The 24,009-nt window shown below is 40.4% G+C and overlaps 1 protein-coding gene across 4 annotated transcripts in view; it reads left to right on the plus strand.

Moving 5' to 3' along the window:
- DENND1A (DENN domain containing 1A) overlaps positions 1-24,009 on the plus strand; it is a 514,969-nt gene that overhangs the window by 98,358 nt on the left and 392,602 nt on the right. For all 4 annotated transcript variants that reach the window (XM_038744796.1, XM_038744798.1, XM_038744797.1 and 1 more), the window contains exon 3: positions 21,552-21,595. In XM_038744796.1, the coding sequence (XP_038600724.1) occupies positions 21,552-21,595 (44 nt within the window). The remainder of the gene's footprint in view (positions 1-21,551; positions 21,596-24,009) is intronic.

Raw genomic sequence — 24,009 nt, forward strand, 5'->3', positions numbered from 1 at the left:
CCTAACTAAAAAGAGCAGAGAGTGGTGCAGAAGATACTCAAGGCCTAGCTCCATGCATTTGACATACATAGCCAGAACTTTGATCTTTTGGCTGTAAGAACTCTTCAATTCATTATAACTGTCACTGTTTAAATCTCCATCAATTCATTATGAATTTCATCTTTTGAAGACCAGTAGCCTACCACTCTTCCCTCCTTCCTCCTCTTCTCTCCAAACAGCTAGAGGGCTGGCCTTGTTAGGGTATTTGCAATTTCCATGGTCAGGTTACAGCTTCAAAGTAAATTTATGTACGTCTTTAAGAATCAGAGGTTATTGCTTTAGAGCCATAGAATTGTTAATAGTGTTCTCACACAATTAAAAATGGAAAAAGTTTCACCCATCCTTGCCATTTTAGGAGTTCTGTTTAAGGTGCCAGACTCTCTCCGTAAACGTTTAGAGCCTTTGAAGATATTTTTTTGAGGTGGGGGAACTGAACGTAGGTCATCAAAGATGGGTTTTCACTGGCTTAGTTTAAGGATCATTTCGGAATAAAATCATTTTTGCCAAACGGCCCAGTAATAATGCTAATTAATGGAAAGAAGAGGTTGATGAAACTCATACCAGATTGCTTGGCAGATTTCTTTGGATGGAAAACCATGCTTGGCTGTCAGGGGTAGGAAAGTGGGATTCCAGTTAAGAAAACCTTGATAAGAAAGTGCTGTATTGTTCAGAAACCAAGATGATCCTAAATTTAAAGTGAGCTACCCAAAACAAAGACTTCAGAATGGAAAAATAATAGTGTCTAACAAATATACAAAAAAATTTGGGATTATTTTATGTGTTCAAACTTGATATTGCTAGCAATTTAATGAATTGTCATGAATAATGTGATTATTCACACAATGAGCATTCTTAAACTGTACCTGGTCAGGAACTTGTACACACATCATCTTCACTTCCATTGAGGTCTATGGTTTAACAGCTTTCATTTTTTCCATTATGTCCAGTGTCCTTCTAAACTCTCATTGTCAGTCTGACACCCACAGATCCCATAGACATATTCATCCATGCTTACAATCATACATACACGGTGGTTTGCTTATGTAATCAATCAATGATATGTTCTGAGTGCGTACTGGGTGCAGAGCACTGCACTAAATTCTTGGGAGAGTACAACGGAGTTGGTAGACATGTTCCCTGTCCACCAAGAGATCACAAAGCAGCAGGGGACACGGGCATTAAAATAAATTATGGATATGTACATAAATGCTGTGGGACTGAGGGTGAGGTAAATATCAAATATTTAAAGGGTATAAATCCACTGCAAGGGTGACGCAGAAGGGTGAGGAAGTACTTGAAATGAGAGCTTAGTCTGTGAAGGTCTTTTGGAGGAGATGTGATTTTCATAATGGTTTGAAGGTGTTGAGAGTGATTGTTGGATGTGAAGGGAAAGGGAGTTCTAGGCCAGAGGCAGGATGTGGGTGATGGGACGGTGATGAGATAGATTAGATTGAGGTACAGTGAGTAGGTTGGTGTTAGAGTGAAATGAGTGTGCACAGTTATAGTAGGAAATCAGTGAGGAAAGATACAAAGGGGCAAGGTGATTGAGTGCTTTAAAGCCAATAGTAAGAAGTTTCTGTTTCTCTGTGGGTTGTGAGAGAGATGTTTAGGACAGTGCCAGGTTGCAGATTTGTGAGACGGGGAGGATGGTGGTGCTGTCTACAGTGAGGGGAAAGTCATACACACTGATTCACATAGACATCCACACATCTACCCAAGACTTGCAAATCTTAGAGCAGTGGTTCTCAAAGTGTGATATAAGAGAGCCTCCAGATGGTCTGTGGGCCAGAACAGTGTTTCCCTAATGCAGTCCTGCTTCGTTGGTCTCCACCATGTTGTGTGAAGTGAGGAGGCTGGTTTGTTTACAGCTAATAGTCTTCAACATGCTAAACAGCCTCTTTGTGGAGGTGGTGGCAGCCTCAACTATCTTGAGGTTTCTGCACAGAGTAAAAAGCAACACAGCATGTGATTTGTGGGAGAAGAAACAGGTAATAGTAGTAGTATTGGTATTTATTGAGAACCCACTGTGTGCAGTGCACTGTACTGAGTGCATGGGAAAGTGCAGCAGAAGGAACAAACATGTAACCTGCCCACAAGGAGCTTACACTCTAATGGGAGAGAAGGACATAATAATATAAAAGAGTGAAATCAGAATAAATAACTTGAACGTTTAATTGGACACTGAAATCACAGCTCCTCTTGGAGGCCTTCTGTGATTAATCACTCATCTCCTTACCTTTATGCCTCTCCAACTGTCACTTCAACATCACCTGAGAGCCCTTACGGTGATCATACTCTCTGTTGTACTTATAATAATAATGATAATGAGGGTATTTGTTAAGCGCTTACCATGTGCAAAGCACTGTTCTAAGTGCTGGGGAGGTTACAAGGTGATCCAGTTGTCCCACGGGGGGCCTCACGGTTTTAATCCCCATTTTACAGATGAGTTAACTGAGGCACAGAGAAGTGAAGTGACTTGCCCAAAGTCACACAGCTGACAGTTGGCAGAGCTGGGATTTGAACCCATGACCTCTGACTCCAAAGCCCGTGCTCTTTCCACTGAGCCACACTGCTTATCTTTAAACTATATTTCTTCCTCCTGTCTGTTATTTATTTTAGTGCCTGACTCTCCTGCTAGATTAAGCTCCTGGATCATGTTTACTAATTCTGTTGAACTTTTTGTAGTGCTTAGAACAATGTTGTGCACACAGCATGGTCTAGTGGACAGAGTACAGGTGTAGGAGCCAGACTATCTGGGTTCTAACTCCAGCTCTGCCTCCTGTCTGCTGCATGTCCTCGGGGAAGTCACTTTGCTTCTCTGTGCTTCAGTTTACTCATGTGTGAAGTGGACACTCAGTATCTGTTCTCCCTCCCACTTACACTGTGAGCCCTCTGTGGGACAGGGACTGTGTCCAACCTGATTATCGTGCACCTTACCTCATTGCTTAGATCAGTGCTTGACACATAGTAAACTCTTGACAAGTACCATAATGGTAGTAATTAGTAATGAAATACCTGTTCTCCCTCTGCCTAAAATGGTGAGCCCCAGACGGTCTGATCTGATTGTATTGTATCTATCCCAGAGCTTAGTATAGTGCTTGGCACTATACCACAAGGAAGTAAGCACTTAATACGACATTATTATTAGTAGAGGTGGGGTCTTTAAACTCTGTTGATGGATTCATTGAATGTACACAAGTGTTGAAAATGGGTATGAATACCCAAGTGGAGAGGCAGCTGTTGGGTTTTTGTTAAGCAATGAGAGGGATTCAGGGGAGGAGGGAGTCACTTTGATAAACAGGAGTTTAAATGAGTAGGATTGAAGCTGAGAGACTTGAAGAAATATTTTTGAATGGCATGCTAGAACCTTTTGGGGAGGTGGTCTTTGGAGTCTTTTGCCTTTCCAGAGAGGTCTATGGACTGAAAATTTGCCAGTGCTTAGTTTTGGAGTGAGAGGATTCTGAAGTTTTCTCCTAGTCTATGGAAATAGCAGCATAGGTTTTCTCAGCAGCTATATTCAGTTTGTTTCATTGCATAGAGCAATCTCTGCCACTCTTTGCTAGTACCTGAATGATTTCAAAATTATCCCTGGACACAGTCTTTTTTTTTAATGGCATTTATTAAGCGCTTACTATGTGCAAAGCACTGTTCTAAGTGCTGGGAAGGTTTCAACGTGATCAGGTTGTCCCACGGGGGGCTCACAGTCTTAACCCCCATTTTACAGATGAGGTAACTGAGGCACAGAGAAGTTAAGCGACTTGCCCAAAGTCACACAGCTGACAACTGGTGGAGCCGGGATTTGAACCCATGACCTCTGACTCCAAAGCTCATGCTCTTTTCCACTGAGTCTTGAAGTTTTTAATTTTTTTTCCCGTTGAAAGGGGTGAAAAACCTTCTGGATTTTCATTTCTCTACACGGTGGCACTTTCTGCATTAATGTAGGTGTTTGGAAGGGCACTGTAGCTACGTAGGTCAAAATTTTCAGGTGACATTTAATAGGGGATAAATCTCACCTCAGTTTCCTAATGGTAGAGTACCATTTAAAATGCTGGCAAAGGCACACTTTGAGGCTCTTAGGCCAATTTGGCTTGGTGAATTGATAATTTAATTCACAGTTCAATCAATCAATCCATCAGTGTTATTTATTGACAGTTGTATTGATGCCTGTGAAATTGAAATTTTCTGGGGATTTTGTAAGGCTATTGATGCTTCTGAGGTCATCTACATCTTTGCCAAGGTGAAAGGCTGGTTTGAGGTTTGGCAGTGATAATTTCTCTGAAATGGGTACTGAGACAATAAAAAAAATTCAAAGATTTCCATCCTACCCTTTCTTCTTCAATAACGAGTGATTTAAGTACTGGCAGTCTCCCCCAAATATTACTATTTGATGATGATGATGATGGTATTATGTTAAATGCTTGCTATGTGCCAAGTACTGTTCTAAGTGCTGGGGTAGATAAAAGGTAATCAGGTTGTCCTGTGTGGGGCTCATGGTCTTTACCCCCATTTTACAGATGAGGTAACTGAGGCACAGAGAAGCGAAGTGACTTGCCCAAAGTCACACAGATGACGTGGCGGAGCCGAGATTAGAACCCGTGACCTCTGATTCCCAAGCCCGTGCTCTTTCCACTAGGCCACGCTGCTTCTTGTGCTCTGCTTCTATTTACCAGTAAGTGGCTCTGGGGATTGGGTTGCTCTTCACTGAATTCAGCAAGAATACCAGGTATGTGCACCTGTCCTAGCGTGACCCATATGAGTTCCATCTGATTTAATTCCAGCTTGGTTATTAAAAAGTTCATTGGTGGTCATTGGAATTTGCTTTCATGATTTAGAATATAGGTGTCAAGAAGCCGCATGGCTTAGTGGAAAGAACAAGGGCATGGGAGTCAGAGGACCTAGTTTCTTATCCCAGCTCTGTCAATTGCTTGCTGCCTGACTTTGGACAAGTCACTTCATTTCTCTGGGCCTCAGTTTCCTCTGCTGGATTAAAGGGGATTCAATATATGTTCTCCTTCTTTCTTAGACTGTGAGCCCCAAGTGGGATAGGGACAGGTCTCCAACCTGATTAGCTTGTATCTACCCCAGTTCATTCATTCATTCATTCATTCATTCATTCAATCGTATTTATTGAGCACTTACTGTGTGCAGACCACTGTACTAAGCGCTTGGGAAGTACAAGTTGGCAACACATAGAGACTGTCCCTACCCAACAGTGGGCTCACAGTCTAGCAGGGGGAGACAGAGAACAAAACAAAACATATTAACAAAATAAAATAAATAGAATAAATATGTACAAATAAATAAATAGAGTAATAAACACATACAAACATATATACATATATACAGGTGCTGTGGGGAGGGGAAGGAGGTAAGGTCGGGGGGAGGAGAGAGAGAGGGGGCTCAGTCTGGGAACGCCTCCTGGAGGAGGTGAGCTCTCAGTAGGGCTTTGAAGGGAAGAAGAGAGCTAGCTTGGTGGATGTGCAGAGGGAGGGCATTCCAGGCCAGGGGGATGATGTGGGCTGGGGGTTGACGGCTGGACAGGCGAGAATGAGGCACGGTGAGGAGATTAGCGGCAGAGGAGCGGAGGGTACGGGCTGGGCTGTAGAAGGAGAGAAGGGAGGTGAGGTAGGAGGGGGCGAGGTAATGGAGAGCCTTGAAGCCGAGGGTGAGGAGTTTTTGCCTGATGCGTAGGTTGATTGGTAGCCACTGGAGATTTTTGAGCAGGGGAGTAACATGCCCAGAGCATTTCTGGACAAAGACAATCCGGGCAGTGGTGTGAAGTATGGATTGAAGTGGGGAGAGACAGGAGGATGGGAGATCGGAGAGGAGGCTAATACAGTAATCCAGATAGGATAGGATGAGAGCTTGAACGAGCAGGGTAGCGGTTTGGATGGAGAGGAAAGGGTGGATCTTGGCAATGTTGTGGAGGTGAGACCGGCAGGTTTTGGTGATGGCTTGGATGTGAGGGGTGAACGAGAGAGCGGAGTCGAGGATGACACCAAGTTTGGGTCACTCCGAGGGGCTGGGACCAAGTGTCACCTGCCGGTGCTTTGAACAGTGTTGATGCACAAGTGCTTAACAAACACCATAACAATGTGGCTTGTATAGTAATAATAATAATAGTAAGGTGAGGTGGGTGAGGCTGATAATGGGAGAATTAAAGTTTTACCAAGTCATGTTTCCTGTACTGTTGTGTGGGCCAAAAACTTTGTCCCCAGAACAGGAACTTTCCTGGGGAACGGAGGAGGAGAAGGAGGAGGAATTGTGATCTACAGGCCCAATGCTGGTTGGCTCTGTGGCCTGGACCTACATTATCCTGCACTTTGAAACCTGGATTTGACTCTTAAATTCTACTGTGTGACCTTTTCCTCATTCCTTTTTCCATCTCTGTCAAGTTGCTGATGTGTGAAGCCTGTAAGGAAACCCCACTGCATCACTTCCTGTTTCCTCAGGGGTAATCCTTACTTGTAAAAAAGCAGCAGTCGAGAAGCAGGGGTTCCAAGGGAATCAAGGGATTGTTTCACTTCATGAGAAGTAGCATTGCCTAGTGGAAAGATCCTGAGAGTCAGAGGACCTTGGGTTGTTGTCCTGGCTTTGTAACTTGTCTGCTGTGTGACACTGAGCAAGTCACTTTACTTCTCTGGGTCTTAGTTTCCTCATCTGCAAATGGTGATTCAATCCCTGTTCTTCCTCCTACCTATACTGTGAGCCCCATGTGGGGCTTTAGGACCTTGTATCTACCCCAGAGCTTAGTATTATGCTTAGTACATAGTAAATGCTTAACAATTATTATTATTATTATTATTACTATGAATTCCAATATTCCCAGAAAAATCCTCACTGTGGGAATGGGAAGTTACTAGCTCCCCCTGTTGGCATTGTTAGCTTTGAGGTCTTTGGTGTCAGCTTGTTGAGGAACATGTGTGACCTTGGCCAAGTCACTTTCCTTCTTTGCCTCAGTTACCACGTCTGTAAAATGGGGATTAAGACTGTGAGCTTCATGTGGGACATGGTATGTCCAACTTGCTTAGCTTGTATTTACCCCAGCACCTAGTACAGTACTTGGCACATAATAAGCACTTAACAAATATATATACATATATATATATGTATATATATTTGCCTATATATATAAAATACCATACTGTATATATAGGGTGTGGGGGTTACTAAATTCTCCTATAGTGGTCATTGTCTGTTGTTCTTATTTTGAGATACATTTTTCATTGAGAGGAAATAATGGAAGAATTTTCTGGTCCAGAGAAAAGTCTTGTCCAAAAGTGAACATACTTTATCTCTCTCTCTTTTTGGCATAGCACTGGGCTTCCCAATTAGCTGTAAGAGAATGAATGAGCTTGGGAAGTAGGATAAGCAGTCTGCAGATGTTATACTTACTAACAGAACCGGCTGCTGATTATTTTTGTGTCGATGGCCACAAGTATTTCCTGAAAGGAATTTCCTAGTGGGAAATTCTTTTTTTGAGAAGCAGTATGGCTCAGTGGAAAGAGCATGGGCTTTGGAGTTAGAAGTCATGGGTTCAAATCCTGGCTCCACCAATTGTCAGCTGTGTGACTTTGGGCAAGTCACTTCACTTCTCCTTGCCTCATTACCTCATCTGTAAAATGGGGATTAAAACTGTGCTCCCCCTGTGGGACAACCTGATCACCTTGTAACCTCCCCAGTGCTTAGAACAGTGCCTTGCACATAATAAGTGCTTAATACATGCCATTATCATTATTATTATTTATTGAGCGCTTACTGTGTGCAGAGCACTGTACTAAGTGCTTGGGAGAGTACGCTATAGCAATATAACATACTCATTTCCTGCCCACAATGAGCGTGCAGTCTAGAAAGGCAGACAGACATTAATGTAAATAAGTAAAATTCCAAATATGTACGTAAGTGCCATGGGACTAGGAGGGAGGATGAGTAAGGGGAGCAAGTCAGGGTGGTGCAGAAGGGAGTGGAAGAAGCAGCAAAGGGGGTTTAGTCAGGGAAGGCCTCTTTTAGGAGATATGCCTTCAGTAAGGCTTTGAAGGTGGGGGAGAGTAATTGTCTATTGGATATGAAGAGGGAGAGCCTTCTACAGTGATGGGAAAGTCAGGGGAAGGACAGGGTTTGGGTGGGAAGCTAAGGAGTTCTATTTTAAACATTTTAAGTTTTAGGTGATGGCAGAACATTCAGGTAGCAATGTCTTCAAGGCAGAAAGAAATGGGAGACTGCAGAGAAGGAAAAAGATCAAGGCTGGAGATGTAGATTTGGGAATCATCCTCATAGAGGTGGTAGTTGAAGCCATGTGAGCACACGAGTTCTCCAAGGGAGTGGGTGTAGATGGAGAATAGAAGGGGACTCAGAACTGAACCTTGAGTGTGTATCAGAATCTGCATAGGACATACCACATTTAAATGCTGACCTAGATTAACAGGTATTGCCTTATACACACAAAATAAGCCCTTTTGGCGCCATCTGCCCATTTCAGAGCCTGACCTAGGAACTCATTTTTTTAATGGCATTAAAGTACTTTTTATGTGCCAGGCACTGTCCGAAGCACTGGGTTGAATGGAAGATAATCATGTTCGACACAGTCCATGTCCTTCATGGAGCTCACAGTCTTAATCCCCGTTTTATAGGTGAGGAACTGAGGCACAGAAGAGTAAAGTGACTGACTTTTCCAAGGTCACACAGCAGACAAGTGGAGGAGGTGAATTTAGAGCCCAGGTCCTTCCGACTCACAGGGCTGTGCCATATCCACTAGGCCATGCTGCTTCTCTGACTAAAACTTGCCCTCCTGATTGTCAGGCCGCATTTTGGACTTTCACAGCTTCAAGTGTCGTCTTTCCCATTGCTCCTGCTGCTGCTCAAGGGAATAGCACAGAGGTGGCAGCTCCCCTGGGTAGTTCACTGGACTCCCAGGACTCAAATCCCTGCTTGCACAACCTCAGTCTGAAGGTTTTCCAGTTTTCACTATTGAATTGCTACATCAAGTGCATGTAGTGATTCCTTATCTCTCGATCGGTAGCCTTCAGATTTGAAGAACACATCTCTAGTCATGAATTTCACCAATGGGTGCCAGTGTAACTGGAAAGGTCAGTATAAGAACCACAGCTCTGACTTCACTGGGCACATACTTGCCCTGACATGTTTGGTCTTTGCAGTGCTCAGAGTTGTTTCAGCTTCTTGGATTTGCTCCCTTTATTTGCCTCACAGCACTTACATTCGCATCCAGAATTTATTTATATATATTAATGTCTGTCTCTCCTCTAGATGGTAAGCTCAGTGTGGACAGGGAATGTGTCTCCCAACTCTGTTACATCGTATTCTTCCAAGCGCTTAGTGCAGTGCTCCACAAACAGTAAGCACTCAATAAATATGATTGATCTGCCTCCTAGCCTCATGATCTGGCGACCAACAAGGTGATCTGGGGCAACTGATTCCCAGATTTCAGCTGGGATATAGCATTGCCTGAGGCTTTGTTTTACTTTGTCCTTAGAGTATATCCCAGTTTCAGCTCTGTGTACTGCAGTTGTTTGGTTATCTTGCTGTCATCCATTCTCTGCACACGACCTACCTAGTTGCAGCTGTATTACTGTGAGCATAGCTTCAGTGCTAGAAGACTGACTTTGTTGTTGGTAATCCTGCCTTACTATCGAATGTTGAGTCCAGCCCATAAGTGATGCTCTTGAGCTGTGTAAATCTTCAGGTCGATCTGGAGACCAATATCGTGCCGTGGCCACATTCTGTTTGGCAGTCTCCCACCGGATGTACCGGTGTTGCTGGTTTGATTATCTCCCATACGTGTACCTTTATAGCTGTCTAACAAGGCAGATATAGTAATAGTAATGGTATTTATGAGTGCCCTCTGGGTGTAACGCACTGTACTAAGTGCTTGGGAAAATACACCTTTTCTGATGGTATTGACACCTGTCTACAAGTTATGTTTTGTTGTCTGTCTCCCCCTTCTAGACTGTGAGCCCGTTGTTGGGTAGGTACCGTCTCTATATGTTGCCGACTTGTGCTTCCCAAGCACTTAGTACAGTGCTCTGCACACAGTAAGTGCTCAATAAATATGATTGAATGAATGAATGAATAATTCTGGCTCTGCCACTTGTCTGTGAGAACTTGGGAAAGTCACTAAACTTCTCTGTGCCTCAGTTGCCTCATCTGTAAAATGGGGATTAAAACCATGAGCCCCAACCTGCTTAGCATGTACCAACCCCAGTGTGTAGTACAGTACCTGGCACAGAGTAAGCACTTAACAAATACCATTTAAAAAAAAGTGTTGGGTTTGCCTTTTGCCGACTAAGCCATTAGGTTGATGTCTGAAATTTGGCTGTGGGTTTTTTTTTTCAAAATCCAGGTTGAGCGAATACAAATAGTTTCTTTTATAATGATAATAAGATGTTTCTCATCAATGCGTAATCATTTTTTAATTGTTTGTTTAAAGTTATCAGTTTTGGTGCTTTGTGTCGATTAAGGGTTGTTCCGGGCCTTGACTGGCTGTCGTCATGAACCATTCCTTCCTCCTTCCCCAGAGAGGCCCTCTCCTCTCCTGGGTGTAGCACTTACCTTCCCGTGCTGGCAGAGGAAGAGCAGAGATGGCTACTTGGGCTCTGCTTTGCCAGTCCCCTGGAGGCAGACAGTTGTCTCAGGCCCCGTGGAGGGAAGGGCTCCCAGAAGTGGGAGCCATGGCAACAACTGACTTGGAAACAGCAGCAGCTGCCATGGCTTCCTTTTTCGGGAGCCTTCCTACCACTTCGCCCTGGCCTGATCTGGCTGTTTCTCTCTCCAGGGCGTTGAGCTGGTGGGGCCTGAGTTCTCAGAACTGCTGCTACCCCTTCCGTCTCTAACAGGATATAGGTTCTCCACTAAGTGGGAGGTTCTGCTTGGCATAGGGCCCAGGGAAATTGCCTGGCGACTCTGTGCCCCTTCCCTCAGCCTTGCACATGGCAATAATATTGTTAATTTGGTGTGAATGCTCCCTTGTTGAAATTGTACTGTTTGGGAGTCACTGTTGAGGTTAATGGTTTGAATAAATAGTTTGATATCTAAATACATCCATCCCCACCACTATATATATATATATATATATATATATATACACACACACACATATGCACACACACATATATATATATAATTTTACGTATATTGATTATGAAGTAAGGAATGTGAGGGTATGATATCAGTTGATAGCCAAGAGGTACAAACAATTCCATGTTGACTGTATAAAGCCAATATGTAGCAGAGTCATGATCTGTTTTTATTTTGGATTTCCTTACGAGTGAAAATAATTCCTTAAGTTCCTCATTTCCCTTCCCCTCCCTTGTGTCCTTTTTTTCCCTCAACCAATGAGAATCACAAGCCATAAAGTAGGAAGGGGTTTAGAAATGTGGATATGGCTTGATCCAAAATATGCCTCTTAGTATTAAAATTTCACTGTTGTGTGTTAAAAGCCCAGGTAAACTGAAATTTCTATTGGTGCTTTGAGTCAATGACACTTACAGAAGCAGCATGGCATAATGGATAGAACACGAGCCAGGAGGTCAGAAGGTCATGGGTTCTAATTCCCGTTCCACCACTTGTCTGCCATATGACCTTGGGTAAGTCACTTCACTTCTCTGGGCCTCATTTCCCTCATCTGTATAATGGGGATTGAGATTGTGAGCCCCACATGGGACAGGGAATGTGTCCAACCCGATTTGCTTGTATCCACCTCAGCGCTTAGTACAGTGCCTGTCACAGAGTAAGCCCTTACCAAATACAATTATTAGCCTTTCTTTACAGCAGTGTTAAGGGCTTTGGAGTTTTGAATGCCCATGGGACATCTTACACCAGTTTTCATAAATGGAGGTTACACAGTGGAACTGGTTCTGAACCTGTGGAATGGAATCCCAAAAAACTTTGATGCTTTTTGGGGGTGGGAGGGGACAGAAAAGCATTGCTGCTTGGTGGTCTCTATTCTCAGTTGGGATTATCTGGCAGTAGGATATTTGGGAATTTGAGTTTTGCCCGTCATGAATTAACGGGGTTCTAAAATATAAAACATAATGTGTACGTAGAGTATCCACTCTCTTTGTGAATAGCAAATTAAGTTATACCTCTTGAGTGGATTTGACAGATGTGATATATCTATTTATATAGACCATATGCAGTGATTTCATGTTTATAATACATAAGGGGCACAGCTGTGAATTGGGTTGAGTCTTATCTAAACAAATGATTATACATGGTGGAGTCGAAATGCGACTGGTTTGTTACTTTATACAAGATGACTTTAAAAAATGGGACAGAGCCCACATAAGTGAAATGACACTTAAGGGTCAAGAGCAAAGTACGACAATTTTTTAGAGTAGAACTGCTTATGTAACTGGATCCTCTACATTTCTTATCTGGAAATTTAACAGAATTTAGTAATTAGAAAGTGCCATACTTAAGTTGGAGGAACTTTGCTGTCCCATTTAAATATCTACTAGCAAAAGGGCCCTGTCAAAAAACGGGAACAGAAGGAAGAAGGGGAGAGCCAGCTTTGGGGAGCTTTTAGGAAGATACAGGAGCAATGGTGAGAAACCAGTTTTACAGTCTACCAGCCTCTACTTCACTCCCTTTCTCATTCATAGTTAGGAATCTCTCCTGGGATTTTTTTTGACTCCTGGATGTGATTGGTCAGATATTAATTTCTGATAAGCAGTTGACAGTGAGTACCTGAATTAAAAAAAATAGGTGAAGTTTTAGTAATGATACTTCACCAGAGATGAACACGATGAAACATATTTTCCTGATGAGGCTATTTTTCCCTTTCCATTTTTGCCAGGTTCTCTTAGAATCAGCTTCTGTTCTTCTTCTGGTTTTTGGATCATTTTAATTCCGTCTTTGTCACCCAAACTGGGAAAAAGATTTGTTAGATTTGTATTCTTTTAATGGATTAATTAAACTGGTTATGAAAAAAACATTGCAAATTATCAATAAGCTTTTTGGCATCCACAGGTCAACATCCATCAAATCCCTCTAGGAAAAAAAAGATGTAAACCCCCCTACATTTTATTGCGTAATGTGAATGCACTCATTATTTGTTTAGCAGCTGATGCATTAAGTACTTGTTGATTCACTTAATTGGTAACTGTACTACATTCATAAGAACTGAAAACAATAGGTCAATGTCTGCTATTTATGCATAAATAGTCACATAGATGTAGAATATGTCTGAAAAGCAGAATATGTTAGTTTGAAGAGTAATCTGTTCCATGAATGGCTCCATTGCTTCCACACTAAGGTGGGTTGTGCTTTCCTATATTAAATCATTATGTTTGTGCTTTTACTTTAGGTGTAGTTTGTAAACCTTTCCTAGGTTAATGGGCTAAGTGCTGTGGAATATTGAGCCAGTATGCAGGCATGGATTTTAAATGTATGCATTGAAGAAAATGTGTAGACTGAGACATGGAGAAAAAGGGTCTCCAGAAAAAGCTAACTTTATGATTGGGGGCCTCCTCAAAGGATTTTACTAGCTTCTATACTTTTACTTAAAATAGTACAAATATTTTTTTTGTGTGGGTGAAAAAAATTTTTAGTAGTTTGGGTGAAGATGTTGAATGGAAACTAAAATATAAAATTATATTTTATGATTAGGTATCCCTAATTCATTATCAGGTTAGTACATTATTTGAGTTATTCTGGGAGATGATTTGCATTTTGAAATGTAGAAATTTAAAATAGCAAGAAGGTAGAATATGCAAACTTGAGTGAACCTCATTGGAGTTGTCTAAAACAGGGAAAATGTTGCTATTTGTTCTGTATTTGTAACAGAAACGTGAATTTTCAGGAAACATGTTATTCTCAAACAAACCAGAATTGTCTAGAGTGTGTTAGACACAAAGGGAATCATTGACCAAAATGATTGTGTTCAGTTACAGAAAATAAACACTGAACTAATTATCTAGGTATTTTACAACAGAGTAAATTGAGCTGACTTTGTGTAGCTGAAACAGATTAAATAGGCAGATTCTTTGAAGCTTTTTATTAGTGCAATTACAGTTTGGTGCAGTTTGCTGTTGTAATATTAAGCAACTTTTCTGTAATATGTGAAAAAGTTACTGCTTTGTCTTTAATCGTTTGCTCAATCCATGTAAATATGGGTTTAAAGAGCCTTGTGTTTGGACAGTGGGCTTTAGCTTGTCTTCAAAATGCATAACCCCCTCAAATTGTGTTTTTAAAGGCACACATTTTTAGTGTGTAATTTTGAATGTCTTCCATTTAGAAAAAGAGCAGCAAACAGACTTATAGGCCATTTGTAGCGTTATTCCCATCCTGTCATCTGGAAAATTAAATCAGGTTACAACGTGGATTAACATTTTGTCTTGTGGAGCAGGAAGGTAGGGCCTTAAAGGACATGAAATGGAACAATGAGATTATAGAGTTTACAGCTAATTTCAAAGCCCTGTTTTTTGTTTTTTTTACAAGGACAGGTTTCTCTGCTGCTTAATTTTAGCTGTGTTCATTATTGTTTGAAATAGTCTTCTATTGACTGGATAGCCAAGGGACAACTGGCAGATAAATTGAGGTGTTAAATATACAATATATTGTAACCTAACATGCCCGAGAGAGAGAGCACAGAAAGACTCTTTACTAACAGCCTCATTTGCAGTGTTGAAATTTTAAAACAAGCTTCTTGAGATAGCCTAAATATTATTTAAGAATTATAATTTGGTGTGCATATGGTTAGTTCGGTAGATGCTAAACTTGTTGAGAAGTGCTCTGCACACAGTAAGCGCTCAATAAATACAATTGAATGAATGATGCCTCATAGAACAAGAACTGAATGCAGGTCATTGAAACCAGAGTGTGTTTCATTGGAGTTTTATCGTTTCTTCCCCCTTCCCTTACTCTCCTGCCCCCACAGTCCTCCCACCCCAACTTTCCTCCCTCCCTCTTTTAAGTACCTGAGACATGTCTCAATGGAAAAAGTAGAAAGGAAGCTAATGCAGTATAAAGACCACCTACTTACTCATATGCAAGTTAATCCATTGAACATCCCTATGTTACTTGAAGGTTGTTTTGCATTTCTCTTTTAAGGATCTCTGCCCACTATAGTTTGTTTTTAAGACATATTCAAGAAACTTTAAGCCTAAAGCAGAACTCAAGGTTTTTGTTGCCTGTATAAAGTAATTTATAGCACTTCTCCAGTAAATTTGGGCATATTCTCATTCTATTAATTTAAATTTCATCTGGCAAAATCTAGTATTTTATAGTAAGCTGCAAAAAGCTTTTCAACCCTTAAGAGCAATTCCTCTGAAATATTGAGAATGGAAATGTGGTGTAAATGACAATAATTCAAGACCTGATGGATTCCACCTGAATGCTAGAACTGGTGTGGGGGGGTGGGGTGGGGGCGGTATTTTTTTTTAATGGCATTTGTTGGGCACTTACTATTTGCCAAAGACGGTACAAAGTGCTAAGGTAGATAGAAGCAAATCAGGCTGGACACAGTCCCTCTCCCGCGTGGGGCTCAAAGTCCTAATCCCCATTTTACAGATGAGGTAACTGGGGCACAGAGAAGTGAAACGATTTGCCCAGGGTCAGACAGCACACAAGTGGTGGAGCCGGGATGATGTAATAACTTCCTTTAAATAATTTGCCAAAGTGACACAGTGTTGTTGGGGTTTGTGCTTGGTGAAAATGCTTCTGATAAATTGGAGAAACTCAACTATTTCTCTCACTTAAATAACATGTATGTGTTTGGGTGTTTCTTTTAAGTGGATGCTTGTATTGTCCTGGAGTGAGCTAAAGTAGCGGTCAGTTAAAATGGAATGCAATAGTCCACTCTATAGAGAGGCCCACCGAAGTTCAAACCATTTATAGACGTTGTGGGATTCCTGGCAGGATGTTGCAAATCACATACTATTCTATTTATTTTATTTTGTTAATATGTTTTCTTTTGTTGTCTGTCTCCCCCTTCTAGACTGTGAGCCTGCTGTTGTGTAGGGACCATCTCTATATGTTGCCAACTTGTACTTCCCAAGCACTTAGTACAGTGCTCTGTACACAGTAAGTGCTCAATAAATACGATTGAATGAATGAATGAATGAAATGAATGCTTTTTTACCTTCTAATAATGTGTTCCCTAGATGGGCTGTAGTAAGGGAGGTAAATGATAAGGGGCAAAATTGGTGGGGAAAAGTTGAAGACCATATTACTATTTGGGGATGCCTATTTTGATGCTGAATTGTACTTTCTAATCGCTTAGTAGAGTGCTCTGCACACCATAAGCGCCCAATAAATACGATTGAATGAATGAATGAGTGAATATTGCCATATCATCTTTGGTTTCCTATAGACAGTCTCTTCTGAAATCTGAGTCCTGCCCATTTAAAAGTTGACTTTGAATATGCCAACAATATGTTCGTTTCATTTCTTTTAAGATAATAGCTTTACATTGAGAAGAGACCATTATGAGTGGTAATTTTGAGTGAGCTACTGCTGACACTTCTATATGGGACCTGTGACAGTTGAGAAAAGATGCAGGAATGGGAGGTGCTTAAGAAACATTAGCAGTTGTAGTATTACTGTATGGAGTATAATGAAATATAGATATAAATATTAACCTGATGCACAGTTTCCCAGTGTACGTAATTTTCCACATAAAGATATAGAGCATTCAATAAAATGTTCCCAGACCATTTAAAACGCAAAGAAATGCAGCCAACGCAATGTAATACATAAAGCAGTTGTAAAAACCTACAGACACGCAAGTGGATTGTTGCCAGACAGAAAATTTAAAAGCGGTTTGCTTGACTGCAGGGTGCCGGGTTCCTTCCGGGTGCCACACTGGTGCAGTTAGGAAGAAAAGTGGCCTGATGCTTGAGTAAAGTAGATTGTATATGAACCTTTTTTAGCTCTAGCTTCGGGGAGGTAGATATCTGGGTGATACTACCATCAACCCAACATGAGGGGAGGGAAGTGGAGATTACTGTCGTAGTAGTCGTAGAAATGATTTTTATTGATTGCCTAAAGTACTTGAGAGATGCAATAGATATGATACAAAATAGAAAGTATAAATTAAAATGTAAATAGTATTTTTTCTACCCCAGCCTCTGTTAATTTTAACCCCACTTTCCAGATGTCAAATTTATAAACACAGTGTATCTTACAATCTCATCAATAGGCAATGTATATTTAGGACTTCACCTTAACTCAGTATCTAACCTGGAATGGAATTGCTAAAGAAATTTAACCTGAGCTCACCCGCCCCACCAAGAAACAAAACAACCCCCCTCCCCCCCCGCCACCGCCAACCCTCCCCTAATGAAATTTTGTAAGGTCAATTTTGGAAGTGAAGTATTAAGAAAAGGTTGTGTTTATTTATTTGTCCTAATTCTACCAGAGTCAACTTAAATCAATTGGGAGATGTATTGTCAACATTAGTTTTTATTGCTAATAGAGTCAACCCGTATTTGGGACTAGAATATTTGAAAAGTGATCATTTAAAAATGAGGCTTAAGTAGCTACTTTTGAAGGATTTCCCATCTCCCCACTTTGGACTACCTCTTGTATCAGTGACACCATTCCACAGTTTCATGCAGAGAGCTTTCACCTCAAAACCAAGGGGTGAATTTTGGCATATTTTGGATAATGTTATATTAGTATTAGAGTTTCCTTATCATCACTCGTCAGTGCTACGTGTGATAACTGTTTCTCTAGCTCTTTGATCATTTGAAAATGTCAGAAGAGAATAATTTTACTGAGGAAATACTTGCCATGTATTTGGTTTTAATTTGTAACATTTTGAAATTTTAAACAGATTTTAAATTCACATACAAAATAAAATCCAACCATTACACTTAGATTGCAGTTTTTAATCCTCAAATCCAAAAACTATAGATCAACTGTCAGGTTGGCTTTTTGAAGCTCTTTGTTGGCTATATGGTTTTTGAAGTTAAATACCACAAATATTTCTTTATTTTGAGCTCTGTTAAGATGTCATAAACTTAAAGGTTGGAGGGTCCCTGAAATGAAAGGTTTATAAACGGATCAAAGAGGACTGCAAATTTACATATTGTTTTGAAACACGATTTTCTCAAAGCTCAGGCCAGGGGACTGGAAATGATAGAATTTAGCTAGTGGATAGAGTAGGCAATGCTGCTATGCTCTCCTGGCAGGCCTATTAGGAAATTCAGCTTCTGCAAGCAGCTCAAAAAGATTACATTCATTCAGTCATATTTTTTGAGCACTCACTGTGTGCAGAGCACTGTACTAAGCACTTGGGAAGTACAAGTTGGCAACATCATGGGATTAGATAGTTACTTCTCAGGATCTGTGCATTAGTCTTCCCAGCAGTGTGATTTTACTCTTTTCTTGGTTGGGTTTTATTTTGTATGTGAATTAAAAATCTATTTAAAATTTCAAAATGTTACAAAACATATGTTTTCAACTTTTACATTTTACAAAAATGAAGGAATCTAACATGGTACTCTTTAAGCCAAATTGTGAATTATAAACCCAATTGTGAATTATAACATTGTGAATGAAAATGTTCTTCAGGAAAATCTTCATCTGAAATGGTGACTGAGAAAATAGAGCTTTGAATTTATTGTAATATCTCACCTATCATTGGCTTTTGGTTTACATGACATTTCTAAGACAAGGTATTAAAAGATTTATTCAGTATACCCTTTCTGCATCATTTCACGGGTTGAGTGAGTTTCATGGGAGTGGACGGTACAAACCAAAGTGTTTTAGGAGTTTTTGTTCCGTAATTCCAGAAAAATAGCATGACCAAGAGGAAGGAACAAGGGCCTGGGGAATCAGATGACCTGGTTCCTAAGTCTGGGCTCCACCACTTTTCTGCTGTGTATCCTTGGGCAAGTCACTTAACTTCTTTAGGCCTCAGTTGCCTCTTCAGTAAAAATGGGGTTAAGATACTCAGTCTTCCTCTTCTTAGACTGTGAGCTCTATGTAGGTTGGGGACTGTGTCTAATTTGCTTATATGGAATATGCCCAATGTATTAGTACAGTGCTTGGCACATAGTGTGTAGCAAATGCCACAGTTATTCTCTGTCATCTAGTCTTCTAGCATCATTCTACTGCAATTACTATTATTATTATTGTTAATAATCTTGGTATTTGTTAAGTGTATACTTTGTGCCAGGCACTGTACTAAGCACTGGGGTGGATACAAGCAAATCAGGTTGGTCAGAGTCACTGTCCCACGTGGGGCTCACAATTTACAGTTGAGGTAGCAGGAGCACAGAGAAGTAAACTGACTTGCCCAAGGTCATACAGCAGACCAGCACACAGCAGACCAGTGGTGGAGCTGTAATATGAACCCATGACCTTCTGAATCCCAGACCCATGCTGTATTGACTACGCCATCCAACTACCTTCCCTCTGTGATGGATCTTATGCCATTCATTGACATTAAAAATAATAGACAAGTTACCATTTTTGTTGAACTCACAATCAATCAGTGGTATTTGTTGAGCGCTTACTATTTGGAGAGCACTGTTCTAAACACTTGGGAGTGTACAATACAAGATAATTACCAAACACAGTCCCTGCCCATAATGAATGTACAGTCTACAGGGGGATACAGGCATTAATATAAATAAATGCCATTTACAATTAATTTAAAGAGCTGTGCAACATAACCCAACCTTTTAAAAGCTTTTCTGGACAACAGGGAGAGCTCTTGAAACTTGCTTGCTGATTATACTTTCCTTTATTTGTCCATCTTTCCTGATAACCTGCTATCTTGAAGGCAGGTTCCATAGGCAGTTTAAACCCTACAGGCCTGCCACAAGGGATACTTCCATCGACGCTGCATAAGGGTGCTGTTGGCTTATTAGTCATTGGAATTTAACTGTAGTCTCCACTGAGTGGAGTGTCTGGGGGGCCCAACCTGTTCTTTAAGCCAATAGAGAACACATCTAGAGTTGAAAAGGTTCCTACTTAGTATTTTCCTATTGTACTGTTGATTGGGTAATTCTATTAGCTAAATCAGATGTGTGCATTAAAGTTTATACATTTTCAACGGGAGAGGCCTCTATTTTTAGACAAGTAACATTCATTATCTTTAAAAGACAAAGACAACTAAGGCTATTCCCCATTAGTGGTTTTAAGGATTAAAAAATGATTTCATGAGTAGTTCACCTTTTTAAAACTGATAAATGCATTTCTATCATGATAAACCCATTTGTATGGTGGTTCAGTGCTAAAGGCTAAATATTAGGATTTTATTTTCAAAGTGTTTCATCAGAAACAGAAACTGGTACACAAATTTGTAAAATAAGCTTCAATGGTGAGGTGTGACCAGTTTTGAAGAGTGGTGGAGCCTCTTACCATGTTTTAATGAAACACAAACTGTTCTTTTCCCCTCAAGCCTTAGTTCTAGTGCAGACTAAGAGTAATTGAGTAGTAAAGATTGTTTACAAACCTCACCCATATATAACGATTAGAATTTGTGGAAACATATTATAAAAGTCAGCATCTGGTAACAATATATTCAGAATACCAAGGGCAATTAATTGAAAGAGTAAACAATTGAAATTTCCTAAAATTACCTTTGGATGTATTGTAAACATACAGTATACTGATGCTGCCTGAAAACTACAGTTTTGTGTTCAGAAATTTTAATAGTTTTTCTGAGTAAAAAAGTAATTTATAGCCCTTAACATGTTGCTTTTTGTGGAAGTGTCTTCCTTTGTTTTGTACTTCACAAGTGCTTAGTCTTGTGCAATGCACTGAGTGCTCAATAAGTTCTACTACTCCCATTGAGGGAAAATTGAGGAATCTTAAAAATACCCACTGAAGGTCTTTTGCCCTTCTGTTTAAATAGATCATCATAGAAAGCATTTTCATTTAGGTTTTTGGTGGTTTCTGAACAAGTCTAATGGAGTCTGACAGAACATAATTCCTTGTTATAGTCCACAACCAAATTTCATATTTTGAGTCCCCCTCACTGATACCAGAGCCTTTCCCTGATTGTGCAGAATGTTCTGTTTTTAAAGCATTAGGTGATGAAGGAGAGAAGTGTGGCACACTAGCGAGTTTATTTTTGAGTAGTTAGTTTAGTGTTTTCTCCCTGTATATGAGTTAGCTTGGAAACGATTGTGCCCAAATCCCTCTGAAAACTGGTTTCCTGTAAGAGACTGATGAAGCTTATGCCTGTAGTTGGCTAAATGAGGCTTCTGATTAAAAATGAGAAGTCAAATCAGGTTTGGTAACCATTTTCTCTGGAAACCCACATAGAGAGCAATTTGCAGCTGGCAAGATTTTTGCATTAGGTAACGGCCGAAAGTTAACCGTCACATCAGGTCTTTTTTATTTCTTTTTGTCTTCATGGTTCAGGGTAAAGGGAGTGCCTTGAAGAGTCCTTCCTTGTGCTTATCAACATAACAGCCTCAGCTGCCCTCCTTGGATCCCCTGCCAGGGTTGCTATCATCTTCTGATCAAATATTAATGTGTGATTCTCTGCTTGCTCACTAATCCAAAGCCAATTAATATTATCTGTCAATTATTTACAGATCCTGAGGTGCTGAGGCAATTCCCCGAGGACTACAGTGACCAGGTTTGGAATGCGTAATTAATTTTTTACATGACAAAATTTATTTCAGGGTTGTTCAACATATTATTGCTGTTCTTTTTACTGAAAGAGCTGAATGCATTTTTAGAAAGGGAGAGAAGAAATAATTAGAAACCAAAGATTAAAAGTAAAACATGTTTGGAGCAGGATTAGAAATACTGGTAATAGATTTTGGTGTTTTAAGGAGGTAGTTGGTAGACAAACACCAAAAGCAGGGAAGAAAATTCAATAGCAAATTTAACTTGTTACTTTTAGGTATGTCACAGTCTGCTGTTCATTAGGAAATCCTCTGCTCGCTGCCAGTAAAAAAAACAAAAAAAAAAACCCAACAAACTTTTTAACCCAAGCGAGCACCAAAGAGGATAGAAAAAAGAAACTTTTCAACATTTTCCAGAATTTGAAATAGATTGCAAAACAAACACGCAAAAGGTAGAATATTCCTGGAAATTTGGGACTGCAAGGAGTTATCTCTTCTAGTTAAGTGGATAGGGTTGGTGAATTGGCTGACCATTTGAATATTCCTGTAAGACTGGGAGCTCATTGTGGTCAGGGAATGTGTCTATCAACTCTGTTATATCGTACTATCCGAAGTACTTAGTACAGTACTCTGCATGCAGTAAGCACACAGTAAATATGATTAATCGATCAGAACTGGGGCACCAAACCTCAAGTCTTGCTGCATCCTGTTACACTGGAGAGGGATGTTCATTCAATAGTGTTTATTAAGTGTTTACTGTATGCAGAGCTCTGTATTAAGTGCTTAAGAGAGTACAATGTAACAACAGACATATTCCCAGCCCACAGTGAGTTTACAGTCCTGAGGAGGTGGTTGTCTTTAACCCCAGCAGAATCGAACCCGTTGCTTCTGGATTTTTATTCTGCTCCTCTAGTTTGGTCTCTGCAGGATATGAATGGATTTAATGTCTTTCTGCAGCAAACACTAGTGTGAAGTAATGGGGCGAGGCGCAGGGCTTTTTAAATTTTGGGGTTTTTTAAAATGTCTTTCCTGTACAACTTCACTGACATAGAATTCTGTAGACTGTCAGTACATTATGGGGCAAGGGATCCGACAAGTATCAGGTGATAGCTTTAATAAATGCCTTTGACTGAACCTACTGCATGTATTCAGAGAGACACTCTACGTGCTTAGTTACTTGCGTGTGATAGATTGGAACTGTAGAACATGCTTCCGTAGGGTGCAACTGATATCGAGTTGCTACTGAGTCACTTACCAATTACCTAAGAACAAATTGGTCCCTGAATTTGCCTTGGCTCAAGTGACCAGCATAGCAAATGGAAGGGTTTCTCACAGCTGGTACAGTCTGCTCAGCTTGAAGACTTGAATAGGTCTGGCTTCTTCTCCGTTTATTTCCCAAAAGCTGCGGGAATAGTTTTATAGTTTTCGGCTTGTCTCCCTAGCCCCCAGTAAGGAGGACTGGATTTGAGTTCCAGCGAGAGTCGTTGGATTTAAGCTCAGCAAGATTCCTGGTTTATTAGGGATATTTCATCAAAAAGAAATGCTTTCACCAGTGTTAGCATGGAAAAGGTATAGAGAATAAATGAAAACAGTGTTTAGGATCTAACTTGGGGCCTTAGCTTTTAGAAACCTTCCGTTCCTCCACTTCATTGTTTTAGACTCAGTAAGGCTTAAGGATCCAAGGAGTTGAAGGAGCTGAAGAAGAAATTGTGGCAGAAGAAAAAAGTGTGGGTGCTCCTTCAGACTTAACATCATGGGAAAAGCACCTCATAGGGAAAAGATTTTGATCAATAGTCTCTGTGTCATTCCTTTTTCATTGGCGCTGTGCACATCTGGTATTTTGTTTGACTAGGTTGGATCATCCAAGTCATTCTGCTTACACAGTACTCTTCCAAGTACTTAGTACAGTGCTCTGCACACAGTAGACACTCAGCAAATAGGATTGATTGATTGATTATGGAAATATTCTTATTTTCTACTTAGGCTTTATTTAACTTATTGATAATCTATTCTAATGTTTGCCTCCCCCCATAAACTTTAAGTTCCTTGTGGGCAGGGATTATATCAACCAACTCTGTTGTATTGAACTTTCCCAAGCATTAGTACAGAGCTCCACTCAGGAAATGCCATTGGTTGATTTTTCCCATAGCTTCATTGTTGGAAAAATTATCCCAAGAACTTTCATATTGGAACATTGTTACTACGCGAGTCATGAAGGGTGGTAAAGAGTGTTCAGGAAAGAGAGAACGTTTGGTTTTATTGGATAGATGTTACCATTCAGAAAGGACATACTGTCGTTTTTATCTCATCTACGGTCCAGTGTTGAAATCAGTCAGCCAGTCGTATTTATTGAGCACTTACTGTGTGCAGTGAACTGAACTAAAGCACTTGGGAAAGTACAGAATAACAATAAATGGACACA

Source organism: Tachyglossus aculeatus, chromosome 4 (genome assembly GCF_015852505.1).
Source record: "Tachyglossus aculeatus isolate mTacAcu1 chromosome 4, mTacAcu1.pri, whole genome shotgun sequence".
Classification (NCBI taxonomy): Eukaryota; Metazoa; Chordata; class Mammalia; order Monotremata; family Tachyglossidae; genus Tachyglossus; species Tachyglossus aculeatus.